At 37.3% G+C, this 24,353-nt stretch overlaps 1 protein-coding gene across 1 annotated transcript in view; it reads left to right on the plus strand.

Moving 5' to 3' along the window:
• The window catches only part of THSD4 (thrombospondin type 1 domain containing 4), a 359,658-nt gene that overhangs the window by 280,294 nt on the left and 55,011 nt on the right, over positions 1 to 24,353 (plus strand). Inside the window, exon 7 of the mRNA XM_085303323.1 lies at positions 1,575 to 1,779. Coding sequence (XP_085159449.1) covers positions 1,575 to 1,779 — 205 coding nt within the window. The remainder of the gene's footprint in view (positions 1 to 1,574; positions 1,780 to 24,353) is intronic.

Below are 24,353 nucleotides of genomic sequence, written 5' to 3' on the forward strand. Positions count from 1 at the left end.
TTTAGTATGTGAAATCCATTATGTGGCAAAACATAAAACTAAAAGTCGTGCATTTCTGCCCTGTAATGCAAATGCGAGATGTTAAACCGAGTGTTTCTATTCGTATCCTAAATATTTTCAAAATGATGCAATGGGTCTGCTCACACTAGACCTAATAGGGTGGAACAGGTTTTAGTTATCAGGTTATCTCGCCGTCAGACTCCAAGCGCTTGGCAACCTTCTTCCTGCTCTTGCTTCATGACTACAAACAGGCATCGTTGTCAAGCCCCACAAGATCCTGGCAGTGACAAGTTAGATAGTTTTATCTGTGTTTTTTGGATAGTCATAAGAAAGGTACCGGGTGTTAAATATTTATATTGGAACTAAGTAGAATCTGGCTTGCAGTTTAGAACATTTTTCACAGCAAGGAACAAGCATTAGTATTGGGATAGTAAAGAAATAGAGTGACRCCAAGGCTCAAGACACTCCCTATGTTGTAAGTTGATGGTATCAGAACATTCTTTTCGCTTGGCTGTTTGCTTCTAGAAGGGACTATGAAAAATTCTTAGCCATTTTTTTCATCCTGTATTTGCAAGTATCTGCAAGTATTTTGTCTGTCACTTAATGTAAACACTTTAGATCAGCACAATACATTTCAGATAAAGTGTGATGGGTTTCTGTTCTACTATCCCAGGTAATGTCCCATTCTTACCTGAATGGGAATAAGAAATTCTTTTTTGCCTGTGTATTTCTGACCTGCTATTTCAAGTAGGGAATTAATCATATAGGTAGGTGATAAGTGTTTATGAAAAGTGACATTTAAAGTCTGTAAATACTAAACAGCAACATAATGAACAGAAATGTTTCAACAAAAGAACTAACCTCTACATTGTGCACTTTCAAAGCACAGAAAGTTTGATTCTACCTTTTCCTCTGTGGGTTTTGTTGTTGGGTTCTTTTAAGCTGTCTTTTCCAGGGAGGTGTTATCAAGTGGGCCAAGAACAACATTGTGCCACTTTACTGCTTTATAAACAGGATAATAACTAGAGTTTAGATACAGTATAAATACTTTCTAGAAGCATTTTTGTATGAGAGGAGGCTCCGTACTCATTCCTGGAGGAAGTTAAAATGACACTTTATGTATAAAATAGTCCTACCTGTATGGAAAGCTCATTTTGGATTCATAACAAAATGACAGCACTGCTTCACCTCTTTTCTGACTAGCAGCTATAGTAGCTGCATTTTTAAGATATACCTGGCTTTAAGATGAGAAGAGTGTGACCAGAAGTGATAAATGCACTAGTGATCTCTACTGTGTTCTTGTATTTTTGGTTACAGTATTGTAAAGTTTGACATAGAGTGCTTTTAAGTGCAAAACCTGTAGGCTAACTTGAAACTCCCACATGTATATTCTCTGACCTGGATGTTTTTTATTACTTTATTGCATGGAGGGGAAAAAAAAGGAAATTGCTGATACCTTAATTCATAAAATCTTTTCAGACCTTATGTTTTCTGAAAGTCATACTGTTCTCTGTTGGTTATGCCTGAAAGTTTGCAATTGTAAGATCTTGAAAAAACTCCATTTTATTTTGCAGAGCATTGGCTGTGATGACTATCTGGGTTCAGACAAGGTGGTTGACAAGTGTGGAATATGTGGAGGGGACAACACTGCTTGCAAAGTTGTGTCTGGAGTCTTCAAACACACGCTAACAAATCTTGGCTATCACAAGATAGTGGAAATTCCTGAAGGAGCTACTAAAATCAACATTACAGAGATGTCAAAGAGCAATAACTATTTGGGTAAGTTGTATCCCAGTGAATGCATTCTTTGTGAGATGGTGCAACTTGGGTGGAGGCTTTCCCAGGTAAGGCCCTCGGAGCAGTGTAAAATAAATGTCAAGAAAAAAACGTTAATTAGGCTTTTTGATAAGAACTAACTATCAGTGTATAATTCTGGTTTGGTCTGGTATGAGACACACCATAGGTCCATTAATGTCCATTGCCTTGTCCATATGACCTGGCTTCGACATGTCCTATTAATTGATTCCACTGTGGTCATTGTATTTGTCACATTGTTAATCTTATCTGAAAGGACAGAGAATCTAGGAACATGCTTATTTATGTGAAGTATATTGAGTTTACTTGAGCAGAAAAGAGGATTCTCTGATTACCTAAAATTTAAGTTCTTTAACATGAATGCGTACCRGAATTGTACTGAAATAAAGTGGTATTGGGGTGGTGTTCTCAGAGTACAAGATCATTTATACAGTTTATTCTCAAGCAGGTTCTTAATTCAAAAGAACAGAGAATCCTGCRGCATTTATATTAACATTGTATCATTTTGTGGTATACTTTTAGAGCTCTGTAGTGTGCTGCAAATTAGAGACAASGTGGAACTTTCTACATGTGTATCTCTGTCTTGTGTGTATTCTGAAGGGTTCCATTCCCTGGTATAATCTCCCCTGTTTCACCTGCAGAGCCCTTAGTTTGCCTACATTTGTGTTTCCCTTTTGGACCCAATTTTKCTGAGTGATCTGGAGAGAAAATATTTGTTTAGGATTTATAAAGCCCTGGCTGTAATCTCTCTTTACCTATTTATTCATCCTTAGACCTTTCTTGAGAATAACCGTAACAAATAATAATAATGGAGCTGCATGAGGCCTTTTCTTACTAGCTTCATGTCTTTATTGCTAGAACTATTAGCTGCACTAGGAGTTTCAAATCTTGCTTGTGGCTGTTAAGCATCTGAGCTACTGCTCGGGTATAAGCAAGGAAAATCCTTGTTACTGAATTTCTTCTCTCTTGTCTTTCGCTTTCTTCTCACTAATTTCTGTGAGAGCTGTAACTAGTTTTACAGAAACAACTGCCTGTAGGTGGGAGTTTATTATGGAGAACAGACTATTCCATAATGTGAACTAATTTGAACAAAAATGTGACTCAAAATTTCAAAGTGAAAAAACAATATAATCTATCCACCATCTACTAAACTTGAGCTGTTCTGGACCTCCTTAGGGAGAACTTACCATCAGTTCAAGTTTGTCCTGGTTTCTTCCAAATATGAGCTATCAACACTAATTGGTTTGATCATGAAAGTAAATAATTAATCCATCTGAAGTACTTCTGTAGATACTGTACGCTTGATAGGAAATGGATGAGAACACAATTTTGCTTGGCAAGCCAATGAAATTTGCCACATTACAGAATTTATAAAATCATGAAACTGAAGATAATTTTTTTTATCGGATTTAGATGTCAACCTATTATAACAGGTAACAGAGAAATTCCCTTAGCTGTAATAAGAATTTCAGAGCCACGTGAACATTTTTGGAATGGGCAGGACAGAAAAATAGTAACATTTTTACTTAAAAATAATCAAGGCTGTTGGCATGTATGGGAAAGTGGCAAGATTTTTCTTTCTCATGCTRCTCCTTATCCCCAGAGTTTATGCTGTCATCCCTGCTCTCATATTAAAGCTACTGGTATGGGTTTAGCCTGCTAAATTTACAAACTCCCAGCCCTGTTAAGAATCCTTAGGCCTGTCGTTCCATTTAGGAGGACTCCAGCCTTTTTGGTTACACTGTAACCTTATTGGATTGGTTTATCAAGGCAGGTATAATTGCACAAGGACATAAAAGAAAGTATTCTAAAGGATCAGAAAACTAAAACTAGAAAAAGGTTTGGTGGCAATTTCTTGTGCAAGGTCTGTGGTATTTGGAAAGATGTTTTCCAGCCTATTAATAGTCACAGATTTCTCACAGATAGCACAGCATTCAAAATGTCTGCACTCAAGCAGATTTTTATAGACTACGCATACCTGGTAAAGCTTGGAAACTAGAAAACTCGGATCTGATATTTACGGATTTCTCTAAATTTGTAGAAACCAGCAAAACCTTTAAACCTTTAAAAAAAAATTCTTAAATCCATCCTTATGCTTTATACTGTAGGAGCAACAGTAACAAAAAAGTAACCCAGCAGCAATACCTTTAAGCATATATTTGAGTGCTTTGCTAAGCTGAATTTTCAGATCCATGTTTTGTTATAGTCCAGTTGTAGTCATGAGAGCTGCTTGTGAGCAACACTCTTCCTGTGAAGTATGTAAGATTTGTTGTTTTCAGTTTCCTTTCAGTGTGCACATTYTTTGATTTCTTCAGTGTAAAATCGTATATCAGCTCACAGTCACTAGAAACGTTTTAGTAAGATGTCAGCATCTTTTGATCTTTCAGTCTCTCTGGGAATCTGCATGTTCTGCTCATTTCAGTTCACATGACCGTCCAGACTCCATGTGGATTTGCACAGCTCCACACCTCTTCACTGCTTTGTCAAAAGTGCTAATCAAATAGGCAGTCAAAACGGGTTTTCACTATGAGGTATTCATGATTACTGTAAAATCAATAGGTGCTGGAAAAAGCAGGCAAGAACATGAGATTTCCTCATAGAAATTCAAACTCAGCTGAAAGTCATCAAAGCATCTAAATATTTGAATGCTTCTTCCTACTGCTTTTGTTTTTTTTTGTCTTTATCCACTGCTTGTTTTTGCTGTCCTCTCTGTTACAGTTGAGAACAAAAGCTGTAACCCTCAGGAAAGCATAGATGAAATGATGCTGCTGAACATGATGGTAGCTTATGAAGATTTACTAATTCTGAGCATTRCATTTTCAGTTTTTTATGCACAGTTTAGAGGAAGTGATTAGTGAATAGAATATATAAGTTCTTTCTGCTTTGAAACAGTAATAAACTTTATTTTAGAAAAAATAACAATTGTGTACAAATTATTTTGTATTTCTGGAACATAGCATTGTCTGATTAGTCATAGTATTCAATCTAAAGGAGATACGCAGGCTCTTTCAAAGATTTTTTTTAAACATATTTCATGTAACTTTAACATTTTTCAAAAACTACCRGTTCCTAGACCTCTTGTACATCTATACTATGCTGTATGTGTGTCTGTGCTCTTTTCTGTCCGTACAGCTCAGAAACCTTCCAATCATTTCTGTTTCCTGCTGCTTATATTATCTTTTTTGGGTGTTCCTCTCTTGTTGAATTAATTTCATGTAGCACTATTTTCAAAGTTACTCCTTCTTTACTCCTTTTAATAGTGAATTAACCAGTGTGTGCACTTTCTCTAGTATTTTCCTTTCAATTTGAAGCAAAACCTACGTATTACAGTTTAGGTTTAGACTCTGTATACAATCCTGAACTATATACAAAATTACTTGTTTTCAAAGTAGTTCTCAGCAATATTTTCTTACTGGCTGATCTGTTGGACCTTTGGGCAACAGAACAAGTAACCTTGGACAGACCTGTCCGTTGGAAGAGCACTTCTGTCATGTGCTAGTCCAATGCAGGAGCGAGACAAAGACAGACTTCTAGTCCCCTGCTAACCATCATGGCCAGTTCTCATACTCTGAATGGGAAGTTTGCCACTGAATTAAGTAGGACCATAAAGCCTTAAGTAGGACCAATATGTTATAGCATTTATGCTGCAAAACGTACGGATTTGACTATAAATACTGCAGTATCCTTGCTTGAAATCTGGAATAATGACAAATTCTAAAGCTGAATGACATCAGTCTGATGTATTCTGAAAGCACGTTTTTGTGTGGTGAGTCTGGAGGACCTAATTTAAAGAAACTAGTTTGGTATAGTTTGGTAAGGAGCAGGTGATTTCACTAGCAAAAGTTACAGTGTAGCTTAATATTGAAGATACAGTAGTTGAAAACGTATTTGTTACTAATGCATACTAGTTAATATATAAGTATAGTTAGTATAGTATATAGTTAGTATGTATATATATACACTACAGTTAGTATATATAATAGTATATAGTTACATATAGTGAACTGATTTTAATCAGAAATCAGAATCTGATTAATGTCTAATGACTCTAGAAACAATTCTGGAGTCAGACAACTTCAAAATTCAATTCTGCAAACACTGTCAAGCATTTGGTTACTATCGTTAGTGGTAGACATCTATGACATACTTTATGAAAGTTTATGCATAAAAATTTTGGCAAGATTTTAAGCTTTTTGTACCTTATCTGTATAGCGTTTACTACAGAGCTGTTTTACAGTAAAGTTTAATTCATTACTTTTAAAAGAATTCCTTCTTGGAGTGTAACATGTATTTCAGTATGGGTTCTTTTCATGGAATTATGTTACTTCAGCTATTATGCAATATAAATCTTTGAATCTAATTGAATTTCCTCCTATTCTGTAATGTGATTACATGCTATTCTATCTTCTGTTAACTTGTGCCAGTATACAGCATTTGTGATTAAGTAAGTAGTACAGGTTAATTAAAAAAAAAAAAAAAAAAAAGACTTAGTGTTCTTGTGCATATTAATGTACTAGAACATGAACATGGATTGAATGAATTCATCACATGAAAGTGAGAGTGACTTGATGATGATACTAAAGGGACTGTGATAAAATTTCAATTCAGTATCCCCTGCAGCACAGATAACATTCAAACAGTATGTCTCATGATGAAATATTGTTAGCAGCTCTTGAGCTTAAAATAACATTTTAAAAATCAATGTAGAGATTCAAATTGACACCTAGTAAAGGAGTTGGACATATTAAAATGCTAGTAGAGGACTTAAAAGATAAACATGGTTAAAGATACTTCTCTGTCACATGTAATCATCTGCAGATTTGTAATTTATTTATTGGCTCATGACCAGCATAGTGTTTTGCTTCATTTGGTGCTAATCAGATCAATAAATACCTAAAACAGTTGTTTAAATTGCTCTTAGTGATTATTATATTTGGATTTTGCAAGATAATATTAAAGATTGTTGTGCAAAAAAGTCACATCATATACTAAGTATTATATAGAGAAGAGAGAATATGTATTTGAATTTTTAGGGCTTGAGGGGTTTTTGTTTGTTGTCTTTCCTCAGTTACCATATATACAAGGAAACTGCTCRTGATAAACATCGGTRTTGAASTGTGTGTCGGGTTYAGTGGCTGTCCCAAATGGGTAGTGAGAGCTGCTAGTGAACCATTAATAATTCTTCCATTTTTATTCAGGAAAAAATCTGATTAATTTTTCATTTGAGTTCACAAAGTACAACAACCCAAAGCAATGTTGTTACAATGGTGGCTTGTAAAGGTCCCACTGGGACTTTGACAGTGTATTTCTTATAGTGTCTATCATTCATTGAGTGCGTCCCTATACAAGTTGATGTATGCATTTGGAGTTGGAATGTATCTGTGTCATTATGTACAGCTTACTGTATGCATTACTTACAAACTATTTTATTATAGAGTCTAGCTTAGAATAACTGTTGTTTTTCTTTTTGTCTTTGGTCCTCTCGCCTATCCTCTGCCTGAGTTAAGCAAGACATTTCTTGGAACATAATGGAGATTTTGTCCAATTGTAATGAAAATAAGGATGTAAAGAATAACTTCCTAAATAAACTGAAAACAAGCCGCAAGGAAATTTCTGAATAAATTATGAGTATTTGAACAGGCAGTTAAAATCTCTGTGTAAACGTAACTGTGACATTTTCAATAATATTGCTAAAATCCACCTTTTTCACAATTGGGAATCCTGACAAATCAATTTTGTAGTTATTTCCTAAATATGAAACTAAAGAGTTGAGAAATACTACACTGAAAGAGAAACAACTTTCGCTTGCAAAATATGTTTGCAAAACCAAGCATTCCTATGAAAACATAGTAATGTTAGTGTCACTTGGTATCTTTTGCTCATTAGCTTCTGCCGTATCTCCTCCTCTGTACTCTGAGCCTTCTGTGTTTTCCTAGAGTATTTATCTGAACTTCCACTGAGAATTTCTGTTATTCTGCAAAATTGAAGCTTAATGGATTTTGGGCCACTTCAAAACAYTCAATTAAATATTAATACTAATATTAGAGCAAAAAAGATTCTGATTTTTTTCCCACTTCATGCATTTCAGTTTATTTAGCATCATTTTTTTTTAGTTTCAGATACAATGAGTTTAATATTAATCTGAATTAATTGTTATCTGAGTGGTCACAGTTTGAATTAAAGTTAGCACAGGTGTGTTACTAAGATAGTTGTCCTTTCTCAACATAGGTTTATAAACAATGTCAGCACTGAAGTATCTGGTGCTGACATGTCCAAGAAAACTTCTTTCCATGATACACAGAAGCTCTGAATCTGTCAGACAAACATTTATTTTTTAACAGTTACCCAGTCTGTTGCATGAGAGTTAGTATTATACTGATTGCTGACAGATTTGCTTCAGGGCGTACATTGTTTTGGCTATTTCCATTGGCCTTAAACCTTCAGTAGGTTGCTTTTTCTTAAGCCAAAAAGTAAGTGCAATAATGTGTTAGTTCATTATGGCAAAACATAGTTCAGTGGGTTTGGACTCTAAAACCAAGTCTTGTTTTTAAGCCCTGAAATTCTTAAATTCTTAAGGTTTATGCTACTGGTAGAAAAGTCCTTCGGTTATTTGAGGGATGTTATTTTTATATTGATGGATTATTTTCTTTAACATAGCCTGTCTGTATTTGGAGAGTTCAGGATAACAGTGAAGAGGCAGGAGGAGTCTCAGTTTTATGCTTGGGGATGACAGAAATGCAGGAAGCATATTCTGTCAGGAATTTCGGGGTCAGTCTGGGCTGGGAGTTTGTGTTCTGTGGTAATATCTCTGTTGTGACAAACTAGGTTCTTCTGTATAAAACATCACAGCCAGGATGAGATATCCAACAATTATATTTTGTATTTTCTTCAGTATACTAATTGCATTATTGGTAATAATTCTAGGTAAGTGATATTGATAATATTCTAGGTAAGCATCTAGGAGGCACTAAGCCAGGGAGAGAGTAGGGTCTTTCATATCTAAGAACTTTTATGTGATACGATTTCTTTCCATTATAAAACATTTCTGAAAACAACATGAGGTTATTGAATTTAAAAAAACAAAAGCAGAAAAATCCGTGGCTAAAGAACCAAGGTGAGACTGCGTCACATGAGGTGTCATAGGACAGGAAACTATCTAAAATCTGGTGCTAACACTCCTGAAACTGTAAAAGGAATTTCACTTCTGACTAGTGTGGTGCTATTTGAAGCCTTTGCAAGGTGAGTCCATATTTAATCTTGTGAGTTCAGCTTATATTTAAGGATAATGCACATGCAGGTAAGTTACCTAGCAGAATAAATACGTCACAAGTTTGCTTCTAATGCAAGAAGAGGGTTAAAACCTAATAAGAAACAGTGTGTAAAGACAGAAGATAAAAGTACTTCTATGTTTTTAGCGTTTCTTACGTGAAGTTCATTACGAAGTTGCCTGGTTCCCACTGCTCATGCTCACTCTCTCACACGCACACACGCACGCATTTACGTATCCTTTAAATTAGTATCCTTCTAATAGTTCCAAATTGATTTTCTGCAGGGAAGGTTTCTTTCACTAAATAAGTGTTCATCTTGTTCTAGTCAACATGTAGTTCTTGGCTAGGGTAGTTGCTTACTAAAGTCCTTGAAGTTGTTAAGACTGGGTGAAATTCAACCCTGGTTTTAATGAATTCAACTCCACTGAACTGAAGTTGCACAAGAATTTTACCTAGCCTTATGACCTTTGGTTGAACCAGAATATATCTAGTATAATAGTCTTCGCTAACTATATATTATTTTCAATATAGATGTTACTTAAATAATTACATTTCAGAGTTTCTGGCAATGTTATCTTATTATCGTAGTTCCAAGGTGACCTTTTCCCATCCGGCTTCATTAAACAGCCAGCTTAATACCTAACACCGTACAGTGGTCTGTAGGGTTCCAGAGGCATTTTGAAAACATACTGATGAAATGCGTTTTTAAGAGCTGGTTTATTCCTTTTTCATGTATTAAGCAGCAAATGCTATGAAAATGCAGACCACGTTACTTGGCTGTGTGATAAAGAGATAAGTGCCTCAGGAACAGTGGGGAATAGTCTTTCTTCTGGCCTCAGGCTGAATGTAATGGCTGGAGTAACTTCAATACCACTATTTTACAAAACAGTCTTCCGCATGTAGCTTGTCATTGATATTTTCGCCCAGGAGCTTCTAAAAGAGTTTCTCGTGCTTGCCAAATTGCAGTGGATCTGCTGAGAGAACGCCTTTAAGCTGAGGCGCTAAGCAAGCAGTTTGTCTTGCATGGGTGATGGATGATTTTATCCATCTGGCCTCAGTCTCAAGGAGAGTTCTCTTTATTGTTTCTTTTCCAGGTATGCAGTTTCCTGGCCTTTTTTTCTTGTTTTTCTCCCTATTTCCTTCTGCAGTTTGAAGAAGAAAATAAATATTTTTGCCCAGCACTAGATTTTGCTCAGTGATGACAAGTATGACCAATTTTGGAACTCATAGAAATTGTTTTTATTACTTCCTATATTTCTTAGTTCTGTCAGCATTTGACAAAGGTAATGTTCTTTTTTTCTGTCATTTGTTTGCAAGCATTTTTCGTATAAGAATTTGTCACTACAGCAGTGCACAAGCTGAAGCCTGCTGTTGCTTTGATGATCTGCCCTGCAAATACATCATCTGAACAGCAGCCAGCAGCAATGAGTCCCACTGAGGTGCTTGTTTCTTAAGTATTTTATTAAAGGAATGGTTTTTCTTTCCCTTTAAATATGAAAAGGTTGTTTTGAAAGAAAGGGAAAAGGATAAAGAGAAGTATGCAAAACAGGGGAAACTCAGAAAGGCTGGCCGTTCAGTTTGGCTTGTAAAGCGCTCAGCAATCTGGTTGCTTATATAACTTTCCAAACCCCCCTGGCCTTGGAAGTCTCTGGAGAACTGACTGTGTTGCAAGATTTTCAGTATTTCCTGCTTCTTGTCAGACCCAAAAATCTTTAATTTCAGCCTTTCTCACGGTGTTTTGATTATGCTTCTGTTTCCAGTTATGGACAGAATGAAGAAACTTGACTGCAAAATTTCAAAGAAAATGCATTTTTAGGAGAGATGGGCAAAGAGATTTAAACAACAGAATGAAGTTTTTATTTGAACCCACTTATCTGAAMTTATATCTTAAGGCTTTAGAAAGGACTAGGTTTGCTTTTGTTTTCTAATTGCTGGCCAAAGCATCAAGTAGTTTACATGAAAATACTAGTTTTGGTATTGTCTGCAGCACACAGTGTTTGGAATATCAACACATGTTTTATTCAAGGTTTATTAAAAATCTTAAATTCTTTTGAGCAGCATAAGTTAGTTAAGTCTCTGAAGGTGTGAACATGTGATGCYTCTGATCAATTTTCATGACGATTTCATTCATTGTGTTTCTTTTGAAGCTTCGATGCATCAAAGAGTAATTCATTCTGAGCTGACGTTTATGAGTTTTCAGTCTCCCCACAAATTTTCACTGGGTTTAAGAGAATATTAAATAAGCATTTACATTATCATTTTAGCATTAGAAGCGTGCACGTACTCCCCTCTCATTCAGAAACAGACTGTGTGCAGACTGGATTCCTCCTCTTCTCAGTTCATAGAGGAAGCTGTGGATCTTCACAGTGACATAGAAAGTACTACTTTCTGCTGGTGTTCACACGGGATAATTAGGTACAAAAATCAGAGAGTTCTGAAAATGCCGAGTTTTCTCAGTTTAAAAGCTCTGTGATCCTAAATAGGCTGCTAGAGGAATGGGTTTGGTGATGTCCTATGTGTCAGCCCTGGATGGGGACCCATCAGGTTGCTGTGCCAGGTTCCAGGATGCTGGAATCCGCTAGAAAGCTTTGAAGTGTCCTGAATTTTAGCASACTTCAGCCCTTCTGAATCTGATGAGCTTTTCTGCCCCTTCTCCATGATACAGGCTCATCATGCTAGCTTTCTGAGAGTAGCGTGGGATAGAGAGATCTGTTCATCTCTTACCCCYGTCCAGTGTACTTAATCGCATGCTTCTCTGGAGTTGCGGTCTTGTGTACCCTGATTTGTTTACACCTTTATAAGTCCGTATGTGTAACACATGGTAAGACATTGTAGTAATTACATCTCAGTGTAGACAGTACAAGAATTTCATACAAAAAAACATCTGTACCTATTGACTAGTGTCGGTTTCCTAACCCCTGTCAGAATCTCTCTGGCCTCCAGTCAGGCTTTTAATGGATCTAAAACTTCAGGTCTTCTCCTTGCCTTTCCATGTGATTTTTCCTTCTGGAGCATGAATTTTCCTCTTGCTACTGCAGCTGATTTTCTGTTTCCTTCTTCCTTTGTATCTAGTATGTCCAACAAGGGGCCATTTTTGGAATGTCTTGGAGCCTTTGGAAATCATTTCATGAGGTGAGCAAAGTGCCTCATACACAGTCTGTTGCTCAGTTGTCTTTTTACTTAGAGTAAACATTAGTTTACCTGAGGATGTTCTTTTCTTAAAAGTTGTGATCAAGGTGTAGTGATCTTAACTTTGCTAGTCATGTGCCAGGTACAGTCATTTTTTTCCTCTCATGTCTTAGAAAATTTAATTCAAAACGAATTTTCTACTCTTGACTCAGCTACATCAAAAGAGTCACCAATGTCAGTCCAAATTCAGAAACTGTCCATAGGCAAATTCCCAAATCATATCAAGACATATTCATTCTTTTTCTTGCCAAGAAGAAAGGTTGTTACTAATTTAAATAGTTGTTCAAGTTCTACAGAGCAAAACTTAAGAAAAAATTGCTGGGAACCTGGTTTCAATTGTCTTAGGCATTTCTGCACAGCATTCTTTGATTCCCTAATCTTATTTTATTCTGAGTGAAATTATTTTTTTGGATAGAGAAAAACTTCTGTGTTCCTTAAGCTTCTCTTAATCTAGTCAGATAGACTGTGTTCTTACATCASTGTCTGTCTCTGTGAAGGAAGCATATTTTCTCTTTTTGCTGTTGCTTCTCTGGTTTTCCTTTGAACTTCTGAATTTCTTACCCTTTYTAAAATACCTTTTAGTAAAATAGTCAGCCAGTAGAAATTCTGCATAATTAGTGGCTTCACAATTGGATCTAGTAAAAAGATTCTGTTTGCCGAGAGTATTTTTACACTGCAGCATTAAATTCAAGAAGAAATTCAAGTCTTCCCTAATACGCAATAAATATGGGGAATTTAAAACTTGATTTACAGATGGTGTGATTAAGTTAATYAATGGAGATTTTATCTTCTATTGCTTAACTTGTCCAGTGTCTTTGTGTTCTATTGGCTGTTACTTCAGACACTTTGTATCAGAAAGATTTGACTGCTTAGAAACGTTACAGACCCAGTGTTCCTTCTGTATTGGCACCCATGAGAGCATTAGTTATTGCGTGGTCAAGGCTCCATTTATTTGTAAGTCTGTGTTATAATCAAGCTGTTCTAACTCTGAAGTTTTTGGTAGTTTGGCTGAGTTCTGGGTCAGATAAATGTCTGTTGTGAGATTACAAATTTGTATTTAGTGAGCTACTTAACAAAGCTTGCGCTGTTACTCTGGACATAGTTTAGGAACCTTGAGATAGAAAATCTGAATTATCTGCTGACCACCAGCAACCTCAAAATGCAAATAAAGCGGTTTATGTAGGGCATAGTAGTTGAGTTGCAGCCAATCTGCATTAAGAGGTTACTGCCTATACCAGTGCTGTATCAGCACTTCCAGCAAAGAAAATAATGTGCAGCTTTAAGCCAGTAAGTTGGAGTGAAGGGATCAGTCTGGCATGAGGCAAGAACTGTTTTATCCACGTGTATAAAGCTTGTAATCTGGAGTTCCTACAGAGCAGGAAAAGTCTGAATATAACCCAAGATAAGGAATTTGTGCGAGAGTGTCACTGAAGTTGTGGGAGGTGAGTGTCAGGGAACAGCACCCCTGGGGCTGGCCCATGCAGCGAGGTGAGCACAGCGCAGGCAGTGCCCTCACTGGCAGGGCTCGGCTGCAGGTAGCTTCCATCGACTGTCGTGGGCAAGATGACATAAGAAGGCAGCTCCGAGGTCTAGCCAGGGAGTCCCGGCAGGAATGGCAGCGTATGGGACCAGAGGCAGGTCTGGAGGCAAGGCTGTGACAATGTCTTGGGCCCATCCAGGAGAAAGGGCTGGAGACAAAGCTGTTACTACGTAGACTGGAAAACCGGTTGGGGCTGGGCATGGGCATGTCCGTGCTTAAACAGAGGTCCCAAACCTTCGGGGTAGAGGATGCATGGATGGAGGCCCCAAGTGAGGCTGATCTGGGCAGTTCAAACCTATCAGTGCACCTAGGACCCTACCAGAAACTAGCAGTGACACAGAATCAAACCTGTGTGGGACTTGGGAAGCTCTCTGGTGATATACCTGAACTTAAGCTTGGGAAAAGGCAGAGGCCAAAGCACAGATTCAGGAAATAGTATGTTTTGTAGCAGAAAATTGCTTTTGCAGGAGTGTACTCAGTAGATTGGAAAGGGAGGAGATGAAAATACTTCTTACATATTAGTGGATTTTCTCTGTGAACTGACTAGTAGACTTAGACTGTTTGGATATTGGTTTTTAAAGGAGGGAATAAGTTAGCATTATCGTCAGATTATGGTGCCAGCTCAGATACTTGATATGGACAGATAGGTTGCCCTGTGAGCATGAATGGATCCTGTGGAAAGAACGGTGAGAAAAGCAGTGGCAAGAACTGGACAAAGCAATAATCTGCTCAAGAGCATGGCTCTTGGACCAAAGTTTGCACATTCATAAACAATAGTAATTTTTAGTTATCTTCAGATAAACATCATCTTTTTCATATTTGGCATGATAAGCCCTGTTTTACTCAATATCTGGCTTACAAGCACACTTGAAACTTTGGTTTACTAGAAGCTAGAAGTTTGCTTTTTTTACTTATTTTTTTAAAGGTAACTTGGGCTGGCCAGCCCCTCTCCCTTCCCCCCCTCCCCCAAATTAGTAAACCCATCAGGTGAACAGCTGTTGCACTGAGCAGGAAATGCATGTTCTGCCCAAAGTATGAGAGTTGCAATTTTTTTGTGTGCCATGAACAGTGTAGCTAGTTTAATTCAGACAGATAAACACAGAAAATTCTGTCAGGGTGTTGGCATTAACCTTGAATTGCCATGTATTGATGATGGCATTTTGGAGTACGTATTCATAAAAGCTGTGTATAGTAATGATGTGTCGAGAGAGCAGAATAACCCAGGAGAACCATGCCCATTAGCCGTACAGCAGACAAAAGTGCTTTCACAAGTTGTTTGGGAGAGTGGAGTTTGCATCTTTGTTCTTTGCTTCTATTTGTCTTCAAAAGACTGTGAAATGAAGTAGAGCACAGTAGTATTATAAGAACAAAAACCAGAGTATTATTTCAGGGATTCAAACACTTTACAAGAATATGACTTGCTGTATGCACCTGGGAAGATAAATGATATTTTCTGTGTGTTGAGAACCAGGTGAGACTGATGCCTTAGGATGTTTGATAGTCTGTCTTGACAGAGTTGTGTTCCTGAGTTAGATTTTGTAAGCTCAAGTTGGAAGTTAAACTGAGAAAAAAAGTACATAAGGWTTTAAACATCACTGTTCTCTGTTTTGCAGTTTAGAATGCATAGTATGTCTTTAGCCTCACCATCTCCACTGCATACGCTTCAAACCCAAGGTGGGATCACGTGGTATAGGTTTGCTCTCACCTTGGAAGTTCTTCAGAGCTTCAGGTGGAAGGAACATCAAGAAGAGTGTGGAAGGGGATGTAAGAATTTGAGTTTTATTTTAATGCCATATCTAATACAAGTGATRTAACAGCAGTTGTCCTTCAGGTTAAAAATTTAGTGAGTAAGTTCTCTCTTAGATGGTAAGATAAGAATCTAAAACTGAAAGTGCTGGATGTTAAAACAGATGAACAGGAAGGCAGAGCAAATGCTGTGGTACTATTTAATGACACCTGAAGTTTTCTTCAGTATTTCTTCAGTACATTTAGCATATGCAGCTGAGGATGTAGATATTCCTAGTGAATAGTGGATTTGGTCAGGAACTGGTTGCTGGCTTCTTTTCTTTTCAGTGGGTTGAATTGTGCCATTTTCACTTAGTGTCTTTACATTTTCATTACGTCTTAGAGCTAGCATGACCTAACAAGAATGAACAGTGAGCATTGATAATAGTATCAGCTCATATAGGACTAATCTGTTACTACTTTATTATAACAGACCTGCGTCCTAAAATTGGTATCTTGTTATATAGGAGTCAAATTCCTGTTGAACTTAAGTTTAAACAAAAACTGATAACTGTTAGGCAGTGCTGCCGTGCTTGTGTTTTTTCTTCCTTCCTCCAGTATCAAGTTGCCATGCCATGACTCTGTTGCCTTAAAAATTCATGAAAACAGCTCTTAATGTCTGAGTTTTCTTAATGTTTCAGTTAATGTCTGAMTTCTCTCCTCTTTGTCTTCTTTCTTTCTAAGGCAGTTTAGTAACAGCACTTGCAAGGGTGAAATTTCTTTTCTGCCTAATKGTGCTGAATACTGGAGTCTTTGGGCCTGCTTGTGTGCTGACTGTGGCGACTTAAAACCTTCAAAATACACCGTGTAAACGTTTTTGTTTGTTTGTTTTTTTAGGCAGATGTGTAATTAGTTACCAATTACTAATGGTAATTAGTTAGTTAGTCTAAGGTACTTCRGATTCCTAACTACAGGTTTTGTTTTAACATGTTTCGCATCAGGTAAATTCTGTTCACCTTTTACTAAGGCTTCACAAATTGTTGCATCTGTTACTGAAATGAGAGAGAARGTGCTACTAAAGCTCCTGCTGTGCACTTGCATCCCCAGCAAAAATAACAGGAGGATTCTCTTGGGTTATGTTTTTACTTTGAATCTCTCAACTGTTACAACTCAGTAGTCTCAGAGTCCAGATCAGTATGAGAAAAATGCTCAAGCTGACTCCTCCTGAGGAAACGCAGTAGTGGGCCCCGTGTTTCTTTTTGTGCGTGGTTTAGTGTACTGTGAGGGTAAGCAGAGCTGCGTGGGTTTCTTGTTCTTTGAAAGACTCCTAGGCTTCAGTAGATTATTAGGATGTTCTAAACGTATTTCAAGACATTAGCTTCTTAGATTAGTAATTAAGAGCAGTGTAGCTGTACAGCACTTAAAATCTGTTCAGCATTGTAAGTAGTTGAAGAGGGAAGGTGGAAACAGTGATTAAAACCTCTTGCTGTGCAAGGCTGCCCTCCTTCACTTTCTTTCCATGGTGTTTTCTGCTAAAATACACCAGTGCATGAGTTTGTATTTCATATCCACATTAAGAATTTGGCTGTTGAAACAAAAGCTCCTTGGTTCTTTGAGAAAAGTATCACAGAAATTGCTTCTTATCTTCAAAGTGTTTTTCTGACATTAATTAATTGGATCCTCACGATCCTGTGAGCAGGATAAAGRGCAGCCTGAAAATGTCCATTAAGCACTGCTACTGCAATGAACTGTATTAAACAACATAGGAGCCTKTCTGGATAAATTGCGTTTTTCTGCTGCCCAAAAAACTTTTAAAAGTGTTTGAAAAGAAGTGCACAAAAATTAAAAAAGCTTTTGAACTTTCGGCAGACTTTTATGCCTGTGCACTTGTAGACGTAAAAAAGCTGCTGTTGAAGCAAGCAGGGGCAGATCCTTAGTGGCTTGTGAACTACAATGGTACCATTGATTTCATGGGGACTGTGCTCACTTAGACTAGCTAAAAGACCTGGCTCTTTGCTTGGGAAGGAAAGCAATATGTAGTAACACCTGATCTGAATAAAGACTCTAAAACATAATAATAAATGGTAACACTACCTATAATGAAGATATACTTGCAAACACATGGAATATATTTTGCGCGAGACAGAGTCAAGAGAAAGGCACATTAAACGAGGGAAAAAGGCAAAACAAAATAAAATCGTTGGTATTTGCCCAGGTGAAAATGGAAAATATTCTGTCTTTCTACAGAATTTSCAAGAATTTCTTTCTTTTGTGACCATTATACTAAAGTGTATCTGACAGTAAACCATTATGAAGGGAACTAGYTTGTGTTCTAGTATTTAGAGTGGAGTTTGTTTCTATTTTAAYTGGAGTTAATGAAGAAATCCTGCTAACCATTAAAGTTCTGTGGAAATTTTGATAAGATTATAAATAAAAAATATGCAGCTTTGAAACACACTGGCCTTAGACAATACACATATCAGTATCACCAAGAACTTTCTGCAGGTTTTCTTTAGAAAAACAGACACGTCTTTAGTACTGGGTTCATTCTCAGCTTATGGTCAGATATATTCTCCAGAAATTACGACCCTTAAAAATAAAGCAAAGATTATCCCTCGTTTGGAAGGAAAATAATTGTTAATGCAGTACTCTGAACTTGGAAACGTTGAAACACAGATTGATTAAACAAAGGCAGATAAATATGCCGTACTGAAGGGTATGAGTGGTATTTCAGTCTGCCAACATAGATGAGAAAATTTTACTTTCACTTTGTCGAATTTGTGATCATCTTCCTATTTAGTATAGACAGAAATGAATCCAAGCAATGGGAGAAGGTGTTACAGCTCTTGTGTATGAGTGTGTCATTCATCTATTGTGTTTTGTACGTTACATAAAACTGAGCATGCAGTACTATATTGGTTCCTCCTTTTTTAACAGCAGAGATTTTTGGAGAAAACTCAGGGTGCAGCGATATTTCTTGAYGAATTTTGTCATGGATATATTAGTGCCTCCCATGCCTATACGTATGCACAAACACAAGTAAAGGGATTGCTGCTTTTGGGCAGTAGATACGGAAGATTTTAATACTCTAAAAGCTGAATCCAGTTTTGTGTTGGCCTATTTCTGTCTACACAAAGAGCTACTTTAACTCTGCCTCGAGAACTATTGGCAATCGTTATTGATTGTTTATTGGTGCAGGGAAGCTCCTGTGCTGCCTGCAGCATTCACTGCTGGATGATGTGCTGCACTTTGCTCCGGCCCCGTACCGCGAAGCTGGGAGAAGCCTGTGCCCTGCGGTGCTGAGCCGATGGCYCCAGCACCCAGCCCTTCTGGAATGTGATAACTGAAAAAAGGTGTTACAGAGCCTTAGGCCTTTCACTACACGTGCTGCAGTTAGAAGAGGAAAGAAAGAGATTATGTCCATGATGTATTTGAGAAAAGTATTGAATTTCTCCCGTAAGAAAATAACACGCTCCATTAGCTAATTAGTTGGACAGCAGTTAATGAGCTTCCACCAGCGTTTGGCTGTGTGTTACACCAGTCAAAGCTATTGGGGTGCTGCGCAGCCAGTACACTATTTGTAATGCGCTGTGTGCAGTATTAGCCTGGGCCTATACCCCCCCCCAGTTTTGAGCTGAATAGACTTTCAGTACAGATGTATGTATTGGCTTGAGTGAAAAAGATGCTGTTACTGGATCAGCTGGGTTTCGTTTCTTTGGATGAGATGGGCAGKGTTTGTGTTGTAGTTCAGATTTTTTGGCAGCTAATAGTAGGAAAAGAAAGAAAAGGAGTGGAGAAAGTAAAGGAAAGGAGATATGAATTGAAACAAAGTGTAAGGAGAAACACCRAAAACTTATTCAAACAAAAACTGACTGTACCAATGAGCTCTTTAAAATGCTAAGATTAATTTTAACCTAGACTTAAGTGTTTATAAAAGGTCATGAGATAGATTTCTGCTTATTTTTTGTTTAATCATCTCTAATTAAGACTTTTGGTTCAGTTAATTTATTAAAACTTATTGTCTTCATTTTTTTAGGTGATTCAGTAGCCTAACCAAATGAATGTGTATCAAATTCAATTCATTAACATTATATAACTAATCAAGTTCTGCTTTCTCAATTGGTACCGATCCTGCTATGCAATATATGAAGTGGCTACATACCACATGCCTARCCTCTAGTACCTCAGGTTTGTATATTTTATCCTCTTTGGCTTCCTTCTCCCCAGAAACTTTTTTCACAAGAGTTTTGATAAGTAGCTGGACCATTTCTATATTTCATTATTCAGTAATAACAGGTAAAAAGATGTGTCATATACTCCCAATTTAAAAGTTGAAATTAAACAGTTAAAAGCCACAATAAATACTTGTTTGGTGAAGTAACAGCCATAAAAAGCACACCATTTTAAAAAGCTGTTTCGGTTTTCTTGAGCATTTACTCTCTGGTTTTTAAGAAATTTTCAGTGGAACTTATCGCTAATATTAATACTGCACTAGCAGAGTAGCTATTGAACTGATGTTTACAATAATAACCATTAAAATCAATGCTATGAAGCATGAAAAGATGGACATGGACTAGATATGAGTGAGGTCTTACCCTGTTTGAAGATCAGGACTGCTCTGCCAATGAAATCCATGCTACATGGAGGTCACTTAACCAACTTGATTTTTAGTGCTGTCTAGGCAGAGGTCTGCCCAAAGGAASTTAAATGGGAACATTGCTGTCAGAAATGTAGAAATTTTTGAATGAAGTTTGCACAATTGTTGTTTTAAAGGAAAACTAAGACTATAGCCAATCATTTTTTATACTTCTGAAAAAAGTGATACTGGAGAAATTCCATTACAGGGATACAGGCAAGGATTTCTCTTTCTGTACCGGAGCTGTAAAGGCAAAATGAGAAATTAGTTTCTGAAACGAAATGCAAGTTAAAATTTATGAATTTCAGAATTAGAGGAATTTTGGAGTATAATGAAAATTGAATGTTCAATATGGCAAAATTGTTTTTGTCTTGTTTCCTGGCTCAGGAGCATATATGTAGCCTACTGTTACTACTGAGATTCCCCTGGATCCTAGCTGGAAAGTCAGGGCTAGTATGAGAGTATATCTATGACTGTTTCTGCTCAGAGTATTGCTCCAGACCTACTGGATGGGAAGGTGAAGGTCTGGAAGGTCCTGCTGGAGGCATACTGACAGCACAACTCTCTKCAGGGCAGTTTGCACAGTGTGGCTGTTCAGTAAAGACAGGAAAGAACAACTTTCTTATTATTTAGTCATACAGTCTGTATTATTTCCCACATTAGCTTTACAATACCTTCTAGTTTAGTTCCTGAATAGAAAATAATGATACAATTTTTACTAATTATACTTAAGTTGAACTCATTTTCTTCTATTAGCTATTCAGAATCAGGACTTGATTCTTTTGTCTTTGCTGCAGGTCGACGAAGTACAGCCATTAATTAGCCAGACTTATTTAGTGTCTGGGGAGGGATTCAGAATTTGCAAATCCCTGATTTTTTTCCAGGTGTCCATTGTAAAATTTGACCAGGGAGAAAAATTTGTTTCATGTGGTTTGATAATTTTGTCAAACATATAACAAATCAGTTCAGTCACAGAGCATCATCATCTTCTTTTTTTTTCTTAAAAAAAAAAGAAAACAAAAAACTTTTGAATGAGTGGGCTCCCTGTGTGAAGACACAAAGATAACATTTAGAAGACTGCACTGAGTCCTTATAGCTGGAAAATAACGTATAAGGAATACAGTGCTGAGTTGACTTGCTGTATTTGCAGCTTTCCTCTGACCACCCAACTACTTAGGCTGCCAGGAATTCGTCTTCTGGCAAAGTGTACTTTGGTAAATAGGGACACTAGGGCATGTATTATTTTTTCTCTGCTGGGAGCCAAATACTGAGGAGGAGCTATAATAAACCAATGKTTTTTTAAGCTGAAGACCAAGATTTACTATGTTGTCAGCTTTTATTGGAAGAGAGAGTAAGTGGAGAATTAAACATTTCTTTAGTACTAAACTAGTTCCACGAACAGCGGAACTAAGGCAGCCTGGCTTAGTCTGTCCTGTGTCTTTACCCTACCTGCCATTGAACTCATTAAATCCGGTTTCCTTCCCCCATAATACTCTCTGATCTCTGTCTTGAGTTCAGTAGCTTCAGTCTCCCTACCCCATGTCCTCCACATCCCAACGCCTCTGTGTGCCAGAGCTGGTTCTAAGCCATGGATGTGCTGGCTGCCCAGGCTGCGAACCATGTGTTACAGACAGCTCCTGGGCTTGGGCTTTATCCTTCTCTTCAGGAAGGGAAAATACTTTGGATCTCTCTCCTTGATCCAGCTGCCAATATCTKTTCAAATATTATTATATTTGAGACTTGTGCACCTTTGTCAAACTTGCCTTAAATCAGACAGTAGGTTCAAAAGTGCTTTGGAGAGTGGGAATGACGGACATTAGATCAGGGGAAATATCTGTCTAAACTAGGGGACCCAGGAATGCACTGCAGCTCACAAATCTGTGTATTTTGCGTTATGGTATTCAACTTCACCACACAGAGTATCCAAAATTGTTGAGAAATTCCACCTGAAATTCAAAACAGCTTAGGAATACTCATCAGCTCCAATTTTTCATTGCTAGGCATTACAGCAATTTAGCAGTCAAAAGCAGCAGTTAGAATTCTTTCTGTCTCAGCTTTTGATTATAATGAGAATGGTACTGTTTTTCTGCAGTGATATCACAATCTGCTGTTTTTACTTAGCTCTGAAATAATGATTCCAGTGGCAATTTCTTGGCAGTTGTCAGGTAGCGCAGGGAGTTATAAAACCCTTTTTGTTACGCCAGCTGGAGAAAAGAATGGAGTAGATAGATGCACACGTGCATTTTACTGACCTGACCAGTCCGACTCAAGTGGTGTCTAGATTAGAAGATAACTCTTGCATTTATCCAGCCATAGGATTTATGCTAAATGTGTGCTGAGTTTCTATGCTGGACTAACTAATGTGAAGTAGAGCTGTGCCAGAAGGCTCGGCTATCATGCTTAGAAACATCAACAGCCAGTTTGATCAACTTCTGAAATACAAGAACCAGATTCTAACTGAAATCTTGTAGCTAGACCAAATCCTATGATGTACAGGTTCAGTGGGAGTTGTGCAGCTAAAATACCACATGCTACATAGGAAATGTATCCCTCTTGGAGGCTACTGCTTTCCATTTTGGAATATTGTTTGTTATTTCCATATATTTGGTTTACAGCTCTTCCCAGTGAAGATTGTTTTGCAACATTACTGAAGTATGGTAGGAAATAAGTCACAAAAAAAGTCAAAACAGATATTTGAGTTGGGATAAATCCATTTAATTTTAGCGAAGCCTTATAACAACTGGAGTTCTGGAACTGTCACTCATAAACTTTAACATCGATTGTGCCCTATCTTCTTTAAAGAAGAAGATAAAAGATGCATATGCAAGAATGTGAAAAGACTTATGCAAGTTACATGTTGAATGAAACACAACCGAGTGACATATCTGTGATTCTGCTGATCAATTCTTACGATATTTTGAACCACAGGAGTTAATTTGAGGTACTGCATTCTGTAGAACAGAATRGGAGATGTATAATTCCATATGTATTTAATGTATTTTCTCTGTGGACAGAAGACCTGCAGGATTCTTACTCCTTTGCTCCGTTCTTTAGTGCTGTCTTTTCCCGTCGTTTCATTCAGCAKGCTTTTTTGCCACCCCTTCTATCCTTCCTCTTCAGTATTTTCGGGACTGACCTGAACAGTGGTAAAAATAGAATTAATTGCATACCTAATTTATGGCATGCCAGGAAACAAGACTGCTCACTTCCCGATGTTAGTAAAGCCTTTCATGCTGAAGAGGACTAAAGAGGTTTATTTTTGTGCTAGAGACCTAGTTAATGTTACACTCACATAAAGAGAATTCTCATCGCTATTGTTTCCTTTTATTCTTTCATTCAGTTTCCTGGGAAAATATTCATGTGTCCTGTAAGAAATGCTTTTAGAAACTAATTCTATGCTCCATCTATACTACTTAGAGTCATATTTCAACATTTGGTAGTCTTGCCTCCGCATAACTTACACCCTATGGAAAATATAGGAATCACGTAAGTGCTATTAATTTTGTACCTATGAGTAATAATATTAAAAGTCATCAATCATTCAAAACAGTGTGCCTGTTTGAAAAAATGAGAAAAGACTTTTTATTAGAGCAATTTTAAAAGGGGAAGCAATACTAACRTAAAAACTGAAAATGAAAGCCAAGATTAAATCCATAAGGAATGCATATGCCTTCTTGTAGAAAAATGGCCAAAATGCTGAAATTCTGCTTTCATTCCCCTTTTTAGCTTGCATCATCTAATATGTGTCATGAATTCCCTACTTTAAAATTTCCAGGCCATATATAGTTACAAACTTACAGTTTTATGTTGCAGCTGGGTGAGATACGGGTTTAAAAAAATCCTGTGGTCAGGTTATACTACCATTTATATATGTTTTCAGAAAGTCAGTGGTAGATCTTCACTGTTCTGTAGCTTTCTCCATATTTTATGATACTAACAGAATGAAACTAAGGCGAGATTGAGTATAATGTGTGGGAGAGCAGCTGTGATACAGAAGCTCGGTGAATACCGTAGAAACACGTATCTGTGTGTATGTCATGATCACAGCACTGTATAAACCTTCTGGAATAATTCGCGCAGCCGGAAGGTCGGAGGGTAAAGAGGGCACTGTGGGCGGAGAGTGGGTTTGCTTTGCTTTGCTTCTGATCTCGTCAGAAACACATAACGAAAGAGGAAGGCT

The sequence above is a fragment of the Rhea americana genome, unplaced genomic scaffold (assembly GCF_003343005.1).
Source record: "Rhea americana isolate MKP2758 unplaced genomic scaffold, rheAme1 scaffold_2, whole genome shotgun sequence".
In the NCBI taxonomy this organism is placed as follows: domain Eukaryota; kingdom Metazoa; phylum Chordata; class Aves; order Rheiformes; family Rheidae; genus Rhea; species Rhea americana.